Below are 16,971 nucleotides of genomic sequence, written 5' to 3'. Positions count from 1 at the left end.
CAGGAAATGGGCTACAGGTGCCGCATTCCCCAGGTAAAGCCACTTTTGAACCATAAACAGCGGCAGAGGCGCCTGACCTGGGCTACAGAGAAGCAGCACTGGACTGTTGCTAAGTGGTCCCAAGTACTTTTTTGTGATGAAAGCAAATTTTGCATGTCATTCGGAAATCAAGGTGCCAGAGTCTGGAGGAAGACTGGGGAGAAGGAAATGCCAAAATGCCTGAAGTCCAGTGTCAATTACCCACAGTCAGTGATGGTGTGGGGTGCCATGTCAGCTGCTGGTGTTGGTCCACTGTGTTTCATCAAGGGCAGGGTCAATGCAGCCAGCTATCAGGAGATTTTGGAGCACTTCATGCTTCCATCGGCTGAAATGCTTTATGGAGATGAAGATTTCATTTTTCAGCACAACCTGGCACCTGCTCACAGTGCCAAAACCACTGGTAAATGGTTTACTGACGATGGTATTACTGTGCTCAATTGGCCTGCCAACTCTCCTGACCTGAACCCCATAGAGAATCTGTGGGATATTGTGAAGAGAAAGTTGAGAGACGCAAGACCCAACACTCTGGATGAGCTTAAGGCCGCTATTGAAGCATCCTGGGCCTCCATAACATCTCAGCAGCGTCACAGGCTGATTGCCTCCATGCCACGCCGCATTGAAGCAGTCATTTCTGCCAAAGGATTCCCGACCAAGTATTGAGTGCATAACTGAACATTATTATTTGTTGGTTTTTTTGTTTGTTATTAAAAAACACTTTTATTTGATTGGATGGGTGAAATATGCTAATTTATTGAGACAGGTTTTTTGGGTTATCAGGAGTTGTATGCCAAAATCATCAGTATTAAAACAATAAAAGACCTGACAAATTTAAGTTGGTGGATAATTAATCTATAATATATGAAAGTTTAATTGTAATCATTACATTATGGTAAATAATGAAATTTAACACTATATGCTAATTTTTTGAGAAGGACCTGTAAGTGCCCTGCACGGAGGTTAGCAGTACAACATGTCTCTGCCTAAACCCTCCAAAAAGTCTACAAAAAACAGTGTTCTTCACTTCTTGCACCTCCTGTCAGGCTGTGCGACCAAGCTGGCATACTGCTCTGTTCTGTGATGCTTGTGACCCTAAATGGTGCTCAGGAGCCCCCCGCTGCAAACGAGCCCACAGTGACCAGCCCCCCTGAGTGGGCTTTGTCACTTTCGCAGTCTATGGCTTCTTTGACTAAAGTTATCGAGTCCCTCCAGGAGCAGGACCACTGATCCGCCTATTCAGGAAACTTCCCCTACAGCTGCGGAATCTTCAGCCTGCAGGGACCGCTCTCATTCCAAGCAGTCTGCCATCTAGGAAGCGCCTCCGTAGCTCATCCCCCAGGCTCTCTGGTGCCTCGGCATCCGTTAGCTCCGCTTCCCTCTCTCGCTCCCCAGGCACCTCTTCCGACCAGGACTTTGAACCTGAGTCTGATGGGCCTCTAGATCTGGAGTCGCCAGGTTTTCAGAGCTCTATAGATAGTCTCATTGAGGCCGTCAACCAGTCCCTTCAGGTTGATGAGGAACCGGCGACCTCCAGTACAGATAATTCTGTGTCCTTCAAAAGGACCAAACGTACTCATAGGGTATTTGCGAATCACCCGGAGTTCCAGGACATAGTCCAGCGACATAGGGAGCGTCCAGACAAACACTTTCAAGGCCAGAGATCTCTAGAGTCCAAATATCCCTTTTCTCCTGATCTCCGCAAACAATGGACAGAATCCCCTCCTGTGGATCCTCCTGTTTCAAGTTTGTCCTCTAAAACCCTTCTATCCGTGCTGGACGGATCTTCTATCAAAGATCCCACAGATCGCCTAGTTGACAGTCTCGCCCGTTCAGCTTTTGAGGCTTCAGGCTCGGCACTCTTTCCCTCCTTCGCGGCTACCTGGGTAGCCAAAGCCGTGACTTGTTGGGCAGAGTCGCTGCATAAGGCCTTTCAGAACAGTGATCTTCCTTCCGACATAGCGGAGATAGCAAATCAAATTTCCTTGGCTGGCGATTACTTAGTAAACGCTTCCCTAGATGCGGCGAACTGCTCTGCACTTACGGCTTCAAACGCTGTGGCGATTAGGAGAGCGCTATGCTTGAGGAACTGGCGTGCAGACTCCGCATCTAAAAAGTCCCTCACATCTCTGCCATATCTCAGTGGCCGTCTATTTGGTGAAAAGCTGGACAAGCTGATTTCAGACGCTACAGGGGGAAAAAGTATTTCCCTTCCCCAGCAGAGATCCAAACAACCGTTCCGACGACAGCCGCAGGCTCGTTTTCGGTCCTTTCGTGGAACTTACGGATGGCATTCCTCGGCCAGTTCCCCTGGTTCTGGACGCCACGCCGGCAGAGACAAAAGCCCTCAGACTTCATACAGGCCCAACCATTCCTGGAGGGGCCACTCCACACAGTCTAGGCCCAGGGGATCTAGACCTCAACCATCTTCTTCTAAATAACTTGCAACCTCGTCTGGACGACACCGGCAAAGCAGGCAGACGCCTTCTTTTGTTTCGTCATGTCTGGCTCGCAGTCATTCACGCCGCGTGGGTCAGGGATCTGTTGTCCTCCGGTTACAAAATCAACCCGGTTTTTCGCTTCCCGCCCTCCCTAAGCGGGAATGCGCGCTCGGGCTTTCTCCCAGGCCATCGAGTCGCTCTGCCAAGACGGAGTGATTGTCCCTGTCCCAGAGGACGAAAGGTTCGACGGGTTTTATTCAAATCTGTTTATGGTTCTCAAAAAAGATGGAACAGTCAGGCCCATCCTGGACCTAAAGTTTTTGAACAGATTTGTGAAAGTCTGTCATTTCAGGATGGAATACCTCCGTTCCGTCATTGCCTCAATGGAACAAGGCGAATTCTTAGCATCCATCGACATCCGGGATGCGTACCTCCACATCCCAATCTTCCCACCTCACCAAAAGTTTCTTCGCTTCGCCGTCAGGCAGGAACATTTTCAGTTCTCGGCCCTGCCTTTCAGCCTCGCCACCGCCCCCAGAGTTTTCACAAAGGTCATGGCCATTTTGCATTCTCGGGATCTATTCGTGCCTCCCTACCTAGACAACCTACTGGTCAAAGGCCCATCCTTCCGAGCCTGCGAGGAGTGCGTCCGCATTTCCTTAGATACTCTTTCTCGGCTGGGCTGGTTGATCAATTTAAAAAAGTCATCTCCTGTTCCAGCTCAACGGATCTCCTTCCTGGGCATGACCCTGGACACCTCCCTAGGATTGGTGCTTCTTCCTCGGGACAAGGTCCTGGCTCTTCAACAGGGGGTCTGGAAGCCTCTTCAGCCGCCCCCCTGTTCCATCCGTTTTGGCATGAGGATTCTCGGGCAGATGGTGGCCGCAATGGAGGCGATTTCCATTTGCGCAACTACACCTCCCTCGACCGACTGTGTCCTCTCTCTCCTCGGGTCTAGCAGACACTCCAATGGTGGATGTTCCGATCCTCTCTTCTCCAAGGGAGGTCCTTCCTCCCAGTCCATTGGCTGGTAGTCCCTACCGATGCCAGCCTCCTAGGCTGGGGAGCGGTCTTTCGCCATAACACTGCGCAGGGAACCTGGACTCATCACGAGTCTCGCCCTCCAATCAACATCCTGGAGATACGTGCGATTCGGCTGTCCCTAAAGCGGTTCCATCATCTCTTAGCAGGCCGCCCCATCCGTATCCAGTCTGACAATGCCACGGCTGTGGCTTATATAAATAATCAGGGGGGCACCCGCAGCAGAGCTGCAATGCACGAAGTAGAGCACATCCTTCACTGGGCCGAAAACAACCACTCAGTCATATCGGCCGTTCACATTCCAGGAGTGGAGAATTGGGCCGCGGACTTCCTCAGCTGGCAAGGTCTTGCCTCAGGAGAGTGGTCTCTCCATCAGGACATATTCCAACAAATCTGCCTTCGTTGGGGTACTCCGGACGTAGACTTGATGGCTTCCTGGTTCAATGCCAAGTTACCTCAGTTTGTGGCCCGGTCCCGGGACCTCAGAGCAATCAGGCGGACGCGCTAGTCCTTCCTTGGAGTCAGTTTCACCTTCCTTACCTGTTTCTCCCCCCCCCCCCCCCCCTCCCCGCTTCCCAGAGTCATCAGGAAGATCAGGGCAGAGGGTGTCCCGGTAATTCTCATCACCCCGGATTGGCCTCTCCGGGCGTGGTGTACAGATCTGGTCCAACTCATCGCAGACGTTCCCTTGGCGCCTACCAGATCATCCAGATCTACTTTCTCAGGGCCCAATCTACCACCAGAACTCAGGGGCCCTGTGTTTGACGGCTTGGCTGTTGAATCCTGGGTTCTGATTCAAGCAGGTTTTTCCCGTGAGGTAGTTTCCACCTTGATCAATACCCGAAAGCCGGTGTCATCGCGCATCTACCATCGGACCTGGAGGATCTTCTTTGATTGGTGCAGAAGCAGAGGAGGTCGCCCTCTGATGGTTTTCAACATCCCTACCATCCTGGATTTCCTCCAATCCGGTCTGGACTCGGGGCTTTCGCCGAGTTCCCTTAAAGGGCAGGTCTCGGCCTTGTCAGTCCTTTTTCAACGGAAAATTGCTTCCAAACCTCAGGTCAGAACGTTCTTTCAGGGAGTCTCTCACGTGGTGTCTCCCTACAAACCACCTCTAGAGGCTTGGGACCTTAATCTGGTCCTAGTTGTCCTGCAGAAATCTCCCTTGGAGCCCTTGCAGGACATCTCTCTACCTCTACTTTCATGGAAGGTGGCTTTTCTCGTCGCTATTACCTCGATCAGACGAGTCTCGGAGTTGGCTGCTCTTTCTTGTCGGACGCCGTTCCTTACGTTCCACCGGGACAAGGTGGTCCTCAGACCATCCCCTACTTTCCTCCCAAAGGTGGTGTCTTCCTTCCACCTTAACGAGGATATCGTACTTCCGTCATTTTGTCCTGCTCCAACGCACTGCATGGAGAAGGCTCTTCACTCCCTGCATCTTGTCAGAGCTCTCAGGAAGTATGTGTCTAGAACGGCACCTTTTCAACCGACGGATGCTCTGTTTGTGGTCCCGGCGGGACATTGGAAGGGACTGGCCGCTTCTAAGTCGACAATCGCCAGATGGATTCGGTCGACTATTCAAGAGGCTTACCGCGTCAGAGGCAAGCTTACCGCGTCAGAGGCAAGCCTATCCCTGCGGGTCTCAGGGCACATTCCACTCGGTCGGTGGGTGCTTCCTGGGCCATTCGGAATCAGATGCAAGCCTGGGTAGGCGTATTCTGCAGGCAGCGGTAGCGCACCTGTAGACAGCAGGTGCCATAAGTTTACACTGTTGGGTTGTTATTTCCCGCCCAGGGACTGCTTTTGGACGTCCCACGGTCCTGTGTCCCCCAATGTGGCGATGGAGAAATAGGGATTTTTGTGTACTCACCGTAAAATCCTTTTCTCCGAGCCACTCATTGGGGGACACAGCACCCACCTCTGTTTTGGCTTGTTGCCTATGATGAGTGTTTTAGTCTTTGACATGTTGTTCCTACGGTTAAATCTTGCTAATCTCCTACTGCTTTGCTACGAACTGGTATTATCCGGAGCCAGTGGGCGGTGTATACTGCAGAGGAGGAGCTAACCTTTTTTGTATTTACTTAGTGTCAGCCTCCCAGTGGCAGCAGCATACACCCACGGTCCTGTGTCCCCAATGAGTGGCTAGGAGAAAAGGATTTTATGGTGAGTAATTTGAATATAACCAATCTTTTTTTTTTTTTTTTTTTTTTTTTTTTTGGGGGATGCGTTGTAGTTTTGAATTACACTGCTTATATAATTTACCGTAACCACCCGAAAACAAATAAATTTTATTTTATACAGATAGTATCACAAATATTCTTAGTCAGTAAAACCATAACAAACCAATAGTAAGTTAAATGCCATTGTAATTCTGAATATTTAGTATGATTGATGTGTTTTTTTTTTTTTTTTTTTTTTTTCCATACTATTTTAGCGGATTACAAAATACCTCTACTTTGCAGGGAAACATTTTTTCTAAGTGCCAAATAGTTTTTTTTTTTTTTTTTTTTTTTTTTTAGCGGCACCATTTTGAGATATGAGTAAGTTTGTGTGGGGGGTGTGTGTTTTTTTATTTTTTTTATTTCTTTGGTCGCCACAAAAAAAAAAAACACAATTTGTGATATTTCATTTTTTTCCCCCCTTTTCCAAGATGGGTAAAACCATTTGAAATTTCCACAGATCTGGCTTTTACTATTTTTTTTTTTTTTTTTTTGTTTGTTAGTGAGGTGTACGTTGGCATCACGGTGGCTCACTGTTGATTTGCAGCAATAGGTCCTGTGTTCAAATCCCATCAATGATAATAACTTCAAGGAGTTTGTATGTTCTGCCTTTACTTGTAGAGTCTTCCTCCAAGTACTCCGGTTTCCTCCTATACTCCAAAGACACATTTATAATGAATCTAGATTGTAAGCCCCAATGGGGACAGCAATGATATAAAGTGCTGTGGAAATAATGGTGCTATATAAGTGTAAGATCAAAATGTGTGTGCGTGTAATATATATATATATATATATAGATAGATAGATAGATATATATAGATATATATATACCGTATATACTCGAGTATAAGCCGACCCGAGTATAAGCCGACCCCCCTAATTTTGCCACAAAAAACTGGGAAAACTTATTGACTCGAGTATAAGCCTAGGGTGGAAATTCAGCATTTACCGGTGAATTTCAAAAATAAAAATAGATCATTATTTCCCCATAGCTGTGCCATATAGTGCTCTGCACCGTTCATATTTCCCCATAGGTGTGAACCATATAGTGCTCTGCACCGTTCATTGTGCCCCCTAGCTGTGCCATATACGGTGCTCTGCACCGTTCATTGTGCCCCATAGATGTGCCATATACGTTGCTCTGCACCGTTCACTGTGCCCCATAGCTGTGCCATATACGGTGCTCTGCACCGTTCACTGTGCCCCATAGCTGTGCTGTGCCATATACGGTGCTCTGCACCGTTCACTGTGCCCCATAGATGTGCTGTGCCATATACGGTGCTCTGCACCGTTCACTGTGCCCCATACATAGCTGTGCTGTGCCATATACGGTGCTCTGCACCGTTCACTGTGCCCCATAGCTGTGCTGTGCCATATACGGTGCTCTGCACCGTTCACTGTGCCCCATAGCTGTGCTGTGCCATATACGGTGCTCTGCACCGTTCACTGTGCCCCATAGCTGTGCTGTGCCATATACGGTGCTCTGCACCGTTCACTGTGCCCCATAGCTGTGCTGTGCCATATACGGTGCTCTGCACCGTTCACTGTGCCCCATACATAGCTGTGCCATATACGGTGCTCTGCACCGTTCACTGTGCCCCATAGCTGTGCTGTGCCATATACGGTGCTCTGCACCGTTCACTGTGCCCCATACATAGCTGTGCTGTGCCATATACGGTGCTCTGCACCGTTCACTGTGCCCCATAGCTGTGCGGTGCCATATACGGTGCTCTGCACCGTTCACTGTGCCCCATAGCTGTGCTGTGCCATATACGGTGCTCTGCACCGTTCACTGTGCCCCATAGCTGTGCTGTGCCATATACGGTGCTCTGCACCGTTCACTGTGCCCCATACATAGCTGTGCTGTGCCATATACGGTGCTCTGCACCGTTCACTGTGCCCCATAGCTGTGCTGTGCCATATACGGTGCTCTGCACCGTTCACTGTGCCCCATAGCTGTGCTGTGCCATATACGGTGCTCTGCACAGTTCACTGTGCCCCATAGCTGTGCTGTGCCATATACGGTGCTCTGCACCGTTCACTGTGCCCCATAGCTGTGCTGTGCCATATACGGTGCTCTGCACCGTTCACTGTGCCCCATAGCTGTGCTGTGCCATATACGGTGCTCTGCACCGTTCACTGTGCCCCATAGATGTTCCACATAAATTTGTGCCGCCGCTGCCGCAATAAAGAAAAAAAAACACATACTCACCTCCCTTGATTGCAGCTCCCGGCGTCTCGTTCCGGCGCCTCCATCTTCCCGGCGTCTCTGCTCTGACTGATCAGGCAGAGGGCGCCGCGCACACTATATGCGTCATCGCGCCCTCTGCCTGAACAGTCAGAGAGCAGAGACGCCGGGAAGATGGAGGCGCCGGCCGGGAAGATGGATCGGCGCCCGGCGGCTGGAACGAGGACAGGTGAATATGCTATACTTACCTAGTCCTGGCGATCCTCGCGCTGTCCCCTCCTGTCTTCGGTGCCGCAGCTTCTTTCTCTATCAGCGGTCACCGGCACCGCTGATTAGAGAAATGAATAAGCGGCTCCGCCCCTATGGGAGGTGGAGCCGCTTATTCATTTCTGTAATGAGCGGTCCCACGTGACCGCTGAAGAGAGGAAGAAGCTGCAGCGCGGAAGCCCGTGGGACGGCAGGGACAGCGCGAGGATCGCTGGGACTAGGTAAGTATACCTCAGCACCCTCACCCCCTCACCCGCCGACCCCACCACTACCGTGACTCGAGTATAAGCCGAGGGGGGCACTTTCAGCCCAAAAATTTGGGCTGAAAATCTCGGCTTATACTCGAGTATATACGGTATATAATATGCACACACGCGCGCACACACAAGTGTGTGTATATGCTTTTTAGAGTGCTTAGGAGACTTAAAATTGCAATCTTTCAATTGCTTGTTCTATTTACATCAATACTGAATGCCACTGCACAAGTATTGTTCTCTTGTGAAACCCAATTTGTGTCTAAGCTTCACATGTGTAACTTGGCATAACAGAGGCATTCAGCAGTCTACCAAGGTAGCCCATTGCACCCACAATCACGTTGCAAGGGGGGACAAATGGATGCCCAGGCTGTATAGTGCGCCTTATTTACTGCGGTCAGAGATTGCCATTTAAGGCGTTTACAACAGCAATCTGAGCTAGCTCAAAATGGTGCTCTAATTAGCAGATGTCAGCTTTATAACAGTCTGCACCTGCCCTGTTTAGTTAAGGCTCAGCTCCTGAGCATGCTCCACACACTTGACCCTTTCCATGATGTAAATCCCTTATCGAAGGTGAAATGGTTAAAGGGCTTGTCTTACAAATGCGATCAGTTATCTTCTATATATATAATTGTCTAAGGGTTTTTCTGTCTGTCCTGGAAATCCCGCGTCTCTGATTGGTCGAGGCCTGGCGGCCTCGACCAATCAGCGTCGGGCGCAGTATCGACGTAGATGTCATAATGGTTGCCATGGCGACGATGATGTTATAAAGGTTGCCTCGACAAAATCAGCGACGGGCACAGTCTGCCGCGAATTCTGGAATCATCATTGTCCATATACTACGGGGACATGCATATTCTAGAATACCCGATGCGTTAGAATGAAGATGGGTTGAATATGGCTCGAATCCCAGCACATTAACCACTCAGATGCCTCTGATAGTGACAGTGGCATATGAAGATTTAGCCAAAAGGCCTTTGCTCACTTTCAGATCATGGACACCCGTAGAGCACGATTGCGAGGTGCCAATATGTTGCTTTTACAATTAGAAGCCTGACAAAAGCCTTCGAGACTGTCATATTGCTCAGCTTATCAGAACCTAAGGGGTTAAAAGCACTGTCAAGCAATAGTTAGGATGAAGCCCAAATAAAAATAAGTCAAACATAAAATCTAGTATTTTATTAAACCTGTATAGTTTTGTTTACATAGTATGATTGGAAGGATTAATGGCACAGAAATTGGTCAATAAATCAAGAGCACTTTGTTTTATTGGTGCTTTCACTGTAAAACACCTGTGTATTAGAGACATTAAGCACACACGCTTATTGTACATCATTAATCCAGTTGTGGTTTACAAGAAATTTGAGCAATAAAACAGTGTGGTAACAGCTCATGCTTGATTTATGGGGTGACGTGTTGGCCATTGACCTTTCTTATCTTACTGTTGTGACAAACAAAAGTTACCAGAGCAAGTCACTTGTTAAACCTCCAGTGACAAATTAGCTTCCTTAATCATTTGTGTTTGGCGTTTTGAAGAACTCCGACTGCTAATTCTACTGAAGCTGTGGTACACATTTTTCCTGCTTTAGTATTTAAAAAAAAAAAAAAACCTGGCCATGGATGGTGATGATGGAAGTAAGGCTACTTTCACACTAGTGTCGTTTTGAATACGTCGCAATGCGTCGTTTAGGGTAAAAAAACGCATCCTGCAAAGTTGTCTGCAGGATGCGTTTTTCCCCCATAGACTAACATTAGCGACGCATTGGCACACGTCGCAACTGTCGTGCGACGGTTGCGTTGTGTTGTGGCGGACCGTCGGCAGCAAAAAACGTTACATGTAACGTTTTTTGCTGCGTTGTGTCTGCCATTTCCAACCGCGCATGCGCTGCCGGAACTCCGCCCGCAACTCACAATGGGGCAGTGGATGCGCTGGAAAAATGCATCCGCTGCCCCTGTTGTGCGGCGCTTGCACAGTATGCGTTGGTACGTCAGGCCGACGCAGCGCGACTGCCCCGTACCGACGCTGGTGTGAAAGTAGCCTAAGAATAAACTAGCAAAGCACATATGGACTCTGCCTAAGGCCATATTCACATATTGCGTTTTTACTACATTTTTTTTTCTGCACGCAAAACCTATTTTCTTGGCAGTAAAGAATCTACTTTCAAAAAAGGTTTGCTACATTTTTTGGTGCTGTTTTCTACAGTTTAATCAAATCCGTTTTATTCAGCAGAAATGAATGGTTGCATTTATTTCAGCATTTTTGCACTCATTGCTTTCTATGGTGCAAAAACACTGAAAGAATTGACGTAGCCTTTTTTTTTTCTTTTTAAAGCAGCAGTTTTGCAATTCAGTCAGGAAAAAAAGCATACACGAGATTTCTGAAATCTCATAGCTTTTGCTGGTACTGTAAAAAGCAGTAAAACCTCCTGCAATGATTCAATATGTGAACATAGCCTTAGGAATACTCAGTTATCAAAAAAAAATTTCCGATTGAATAACATAATAAACAATATTCGTTTAAAATTTAAAAAAAGATAATGTACACTGTGCAACAGCTTTAGGCAGCTGTGGAAGAAATGCTGCAAACTAAGAATGCTTTCAGTAGTGGATCTTTTCATACTAAATTTATCGATTAATGAAATACAAAGTAAATGAAGACTTCTAAATCTAATCAATATTTGGGAAGACCACACATTGTCTTCAAAACAGCAACAATTCTAGGTACTTGCAGAAGGTATGAGATTGATGGATTATAGTCAGGTGTATGAATACCAAACAAGTTGTGATAATCATCCTTTTAATTTGTAAATTGAAACTGTCATTAACTGAGACAAACATTTGTGTAGGATGCTTAAATGGAATTTGCCATCTAGTCTAAGAGCAGCATAATATAGAGACCGCTATCCTGATTCTAGTGATATGTCACTTATGGGTTGCTTGTTACAGTTTTTAATAAAATCACTGTTTTAGCAACAGGATCTTATCATTAGAAGTATAGTAAACCTGCTGCAATTTAGCTATCTCCTGTATTTAGCAACAAAACAGAGTAGTTATGGTGCATCAACTGGACAATGTTGAGGACCATAGTCGCAGTGGTCGGCCAAGAAAACTTTGTGCAGCAGATGAAAGATATCATGCTTGCTTCACTTCTAAGACAGAAGATTTCCAGCCGTGCCATCAGTTCAGATCTGTCAGCAACTAGTCGAACTAAGCTACACCCATCTACTGTTGCAAGTCGTGTCAGAACTAGTTCTCATTGAAGAATTGTGGCAAAAAAAACATGCATTCAACATGGAAACAAGGCCAACTTACTTCACTATGCACAAAAACATTGGAAAATGACAGCAGATGTTCTGGACTAATGAGTCAACATGTGAAATATTTGGCTGTAACAGAAGCCAGTCTTTTTCTGAAGGCCTGGAGAGCAGTACAATGAGTATTTGCAGGCAACAATGAAGCATGGTGGAGGTTCCATGCATGTCTGGAGCTGCATTTCAACACATGAAGTTGAGGATTTAGTCAGGATTAATGGCTTCCTCAATGTTGAAAAATACAGGAAGATACCGTACCTATCCATCATTCAACACTTTCAGTGAGGCATCTGATTGGCTCCACATTTATTCTGTAGCAGAACAATGACTTCAAACATACAACCAATGTCATTAGAAACTATCAGCGTAAAGTAGAACCAGGAACCCTGGAAGTGATGATATAGCATCCACTGAGCCCTGATCTCAACATTGAGTCTGTCTGGGATTGCATGAGAAGACAGAAGGATCTGCACAAGCCTACATCAACAGAAGACCGTTGGATAGTGATATGAAGATATTTGGAGCAACCTCTCTTTTGCGTTTTTTTCAACAAAAAAAAAAAAGAGATCAAGTGTACTTAGAAGAATTGATGCTGTTTTGAAGGAAATAGGAGGCTCACACCAGATATTTATAACATTTGGATTTCTCTTGTTCATTCACTTTGCATTATTAAAATTGATAGTTTATTTTTATCATTTCTTTTTAAACATTCTTTGCAGCATTGTTTTCCCAAGTACCTAAACCTTTTGCACGTTTGTGTGTGTGTATAAACTATATATTAAAGTATCTTTATGTAAGCTCTAATAACAAATATCCACATGTACTATAAGTATACACTTATTTTTGCCGAAATAGCTTCAGCCTTCCCTTTCAGCTTTAAAACTAAAAAATGAAACCCTAACACATACATAACCCAGAATGGTACAAATATAAAAATCTTGACCTGCAAAAACAAGACTTGTACTGCAGCGTCAGTGCAAAAGAGAAGGGGAGCCAGTTGGTTAATGAAGATTTATCAGTTATTAAAACATTGTACAGGAGGGTAGCAGGTGAACTTGAATTAGCAAGTAGGAGAGGTCTGCAGTGCACATAGCTTTGAAGGGCTACACCAAGGTATTGTTCATGAGGCCCAAACAGAACTATGAAGTATTTTTTTACCACTTAGAGTTTAGAAATTTAATTAAGATTAGAACCCTATGCCAGAACAGTTGATGAGAATCCGTTCCTGGTTGGATGGCTGGATATTGTCTCTACTCAAAGGCTCGTTAATGCCAATTTCTGTAATTATATCAATATCCTATGTTGTTGCTTCCTATTCCTGTTTGGAAAAAATGTGTAAATTGTATGTAACATGGTTTTGTTTAATAAACATAATCTGATTTAAATAAAAAGTAAGGTTTAAAAATATTTCACTTTATGTATTTTGGACATGGAATCTAATATACAGTATGTTTAATATTTTTTGGTTTTTATTGGTATGTTTATTAGCTTACAAGGATCTACAGACTAGAGAAGAAACTAGGAAATATGCATGGACCAAGAGAGGCTGGGATGAAAATGTATATTATACAGGTACTATGCTTACCTTCTCATTTCTAAGTTAAAATTCTACCTTATTAGGATGGGTCCTCACAGGAGCGGACAGGAACTGAAGAGGGCCCCTGTGCAAGAAGAGTGTGTGGGTCCTTTGTAGTCTAATAATTCACTGTAATGCATTCATTTATGTATTGCTTTGGGGTAAAAGTGGGCCCCTTACCTCTTGGGCTCCTGTGTGGCCTGACAAGTTGCACAGTCCATGTCCATCCCTGGGTCATCAGCATCAGATCGGTGATGTTCTGCAGCTCCTTACTAGTTTAATATAAACAGTGAGTGTAGCCTGTACAGTGCTCTGTTCACTGTGTAGTGGCCGTTGCCAAGAATTGCGGCTTGGCTCCTATTTATCGTAATTGAATAGGAGCTGAGCTGCAGTACCTGGCAACACCATGCTGTAGTGTTCTGCGCCATACTCTGGCAATGGCCAGGTTAACCGGACTTGAAAGTAGCTGATCGGTGAGGGGGCCTGGTGTCCATTTTGCACTGATCTGATATTGCGGACCTATAGTGTATGCATCATCGGTATCAATGTAATAGACAACTCCTTTAGATATTTGTATATACTGTATGAGTTTATAATTTTACACATATGTCCATCCTGCACCTGTACTGATTTGTGCAGCTCTGCGTAACTAAATCAGCCTGTAAATGGAAGTTTGCAGCTGGATTATGACAGACACGAACAGGGTCACATCATACATGCATGTCCCATGATTCTCCAAGTATTTAGCCTAATTCTTTAGTATACATATGCACTACACAGGGTAAAGACTAATGCAGTAGTATGAGAGGTAAGTGAGCAGTACTCAAGAACCGTGTATTTTAGATTTACAGAACTTATTTTTAATTCATGGTATGAAAATGAGAATATGCCGTTCATTTTTACAGTGTTATGTAAGAACGATGATATGACTGTGTTATGCTTATTTGTATGCCGCTGTAAAATTGTGCTGTGCTCGAGTGGAAGCTATAGTTAGAGCGATTCTCACCTGGAAGCGTTGCCCCATACATATGACATCTGTTGGTGTATGATATGGTGGCAAATAAGTCCCAGTAGATTCTTAGTATAACTTTCCCATGTACATGATGCTTTTGGCTTGGGGTGAGCAGATAATTAAAGTTTATGCAATGTGCAAGGCATGTGAAACGAGTTTGTCAGTTTGTGAAATTCCCACATTTTTGTATGTTGCATAGGTGAGGGAGGGATAGAGTAGTTAACCACGTGTTCAATATCATTATACTGTTTCTTCTGTTTTTTTACAGTACCTCTTGTGCGGAATATGGAGTCCCGTATCATGATTCCTTTAAAGATCTCTCCTCTTCAATGAAGCAAATATCCGCACTTCAAGAAAACCATTCCCATATATGAGCAGTTAGTAGATTCTACTGCTTCACAAGTGATCTCTACATCCATAAGAGCAGATTAATATCCGTGTAGCAAGCCTAGTGCTAAAGGTGTGAAATAACCATCCTTAGAATTTCTTAGTATAGTGACTTTTAAAGGGAATCTTTCAAGTCCAGAAACCGCTATTCACCTTCATATATAGGGTTAATCTGCATCTAAACGGCGTTGCCTGACTACCTTATTGAAGCGGCAGAAAAAATTAAGTTCTATTCTCTCTGTAGCCACTCTTTAAGTTATTAGGGCACAGCAGGCAGCTCCTAAAATCACAGCTCACCATATAGTGAGTGCACTGTAATCACTCCCCAGCACTCTGCATGTGTGCTGGGCAGTGATTACACTATAGTGAATGTAGTAATTGTAACCACTCCCTGTACTGCCTTGATTTCTGGAAGAGAGGCTGCAGAGGGAATAGAATTTAATTTTCTCCCTGTAGCTGTTGCTCCAATAAGTCAGGCATGGTTTTAACACTATTGACCTGCAGATCATCCCTATATTTGCCGGTAAATGGTGTTTCTAGACATGTTGGGTTCCCTTTAAGACGTGTACACAAACTCATTGCCGTAAAAGGGATCTGTTTTTAATGCACAAGCCCATCTTTACTGGATTTACTAGTAGATGCTCAGAGAGTTTCAAATCGGACTACCGGCCGTCAATTGAAGTCTATGGTCACACTATCAGAATTTAATCAGTATTTCACATCGGTATTTGTAAGCCAAAACCAGGAGTGGGTGATAAATGCAGAAGTGATGCATATGTTTCTATTCTACTTTTCCTCTGATTGTTCCACTCCTGGATTTAGATTACAAATACCGTTTTGGCAGTGTCAATTTGTAGTCCAGTACTGAGCTTCAACTCCCAGAATGGTCAGTGCCTACTGGCAAAAGTACTTAGACATTTTGTCATTCATAGAAGCCCAAAATACATAAAGCAATATATTAAACTGTACTCAGGGACACAAAGTTGTATTTACTATTTTTTGAGTGGTCATCCACTTAATTTGTCAACTAAATGTGGTTCTAAAATGAACAGATGTAACTTAGGCTACGTTCACATTTGCGTTGTGCCCTGCTGCGTCGACGACGCAACGCACAACGCAAACAAGAACGCATGTAAAACGCATAGTTTTGCGACGCATGCGTCCTTTTTTTGCCGGTTTTTGGACGCAAAAAAAATGCATCTTGCTGCGTCCTCTGCGCCCTAACGCTTGCGGCAAAAAAGACGCATGCATCGCAAAACGCATGTCCATGCGCCCCCATGTTAAATATAGGGGCGCATGCGTCGCCGCGGCTGCGCCCGACGCAGACCGGAAGAACACAAATGTGAAAGTAGCCTTTCTGATGTATTTTTGTTTCCAAAGTTGTCTCATGAGATCTGAGTCAGTCCCGGCATCTCCACTTCTGATTTGTCATTAAAACAGGAGAGTGCTTTCTGTGCCTGCACGTGTCCAATGTTGCATGTGAAGGGGGCTGGCTGATTTGGCTTAATATAACTGATAAGCCAACCTCCTTCTACTTTCTGGGCATCTACTATGACTGAGAAGGTGGCTGGGTTAGCTACTGAAATGAGCAATCAGCTAGTGCCCATAAAACATTGCACTTATGTGCAGACGCAGGAAGAACTCCTCTGAAAAGCACAAATCAGAAGTGAAAATGCTGTCCACTGGGATCATGCTGATTATCTGAAAGTGTAGAAATAAAAGTATATTAGCGTTCTATGTATTCATATTAGGATGCCCTTTATAGCAAAAGCGCAGCCTGTTCATGGCCTACAAACGGCAGCTAATGTCGTCTTTGTCCTTGTTCAATGCAATGTAAATAATAATAAATCTCCGCTTAGTGTACATGTTGGCTATGTTCTGTGATATGTTACAGGTGTTCAGCATTAGATGTACAATACTTAAGCAGAAGTTTTCAGAATCTGAGAAAACTAATTTGTTTCTTCCTATTTTCAATCACTATATTTCCTACCTGTAAATAACAGCTATACTCCCCTCTGATGCGGGCACCATTCCAGCGGTGTCGGCGCCACTTTTTCCTGGGAGCTATGCACCCAATCAACGGCCACTTCGCTCACTTGCTGCTTTCTGACTTCTTCCAGTGAAGTGGCGGCTGATTGATTGCAAGCACTCCGGAAGAGTAGGGGCTGATACCACTCGAATGGTGCCCCTACCAGCGGGGAATATAGGCTGTTATTTTTATGGGGAAAAATATAGTGATTGA

At 45.2% G+C, this 16,971-nt stretch overlaps 1 protein-coding gene across 2 annotated transcripts in view; it reads left to right on the top strand.

Annotated features, from left to right (window-relative positions):
- NIPSNAP1 (nipsnap homolog 1) overlaps positions 1-16,592 on the top strand; it is a 67,690-nt gene extending 51,098 nt beyond the window's left edge. For both annotated transcript variants that reach the window (XM_069760059.1, XM_069760057.1), the window contains 2 exons: positions 13,243-13,326; positions 14,611-16,592. In XM_069760059.1, coding sequence (XP_069616160.1) covers positions 13,243-13,326; positions 14,611-14,646 — 120 coding nt within the window. In that variant the 3' untranslated portion in view covers positions 14,647-16,592. The remainder of the gene's footprint in view (positions 1-13,242; positions 13,327-14,610) is intronic.
- The last annotated feature ends 379 nt before the right edge of the window (positions 16,593-16,971 follow it).

The sequence above is a fragment of the Ranitomeya imitator genome, chromosome 1 (genome assembly GCF_032444005.1).
Source record: "Ranitomeya imitator isolate aRanImi1 chromosome 1, aRanImi1.pri, whole genome shotgun sequence".
NCBI lineage: Eukaryota > Metazoa > Chordata > Amphibia > Anura > Dendrobatidae > Ranitomeya > Ranitomeya imitator.
The sequence above is the reverse complement of the archived record's forward strand: the minus strand, read 5'-3'. Positions and strand labels throughout refer to the sequence as shown.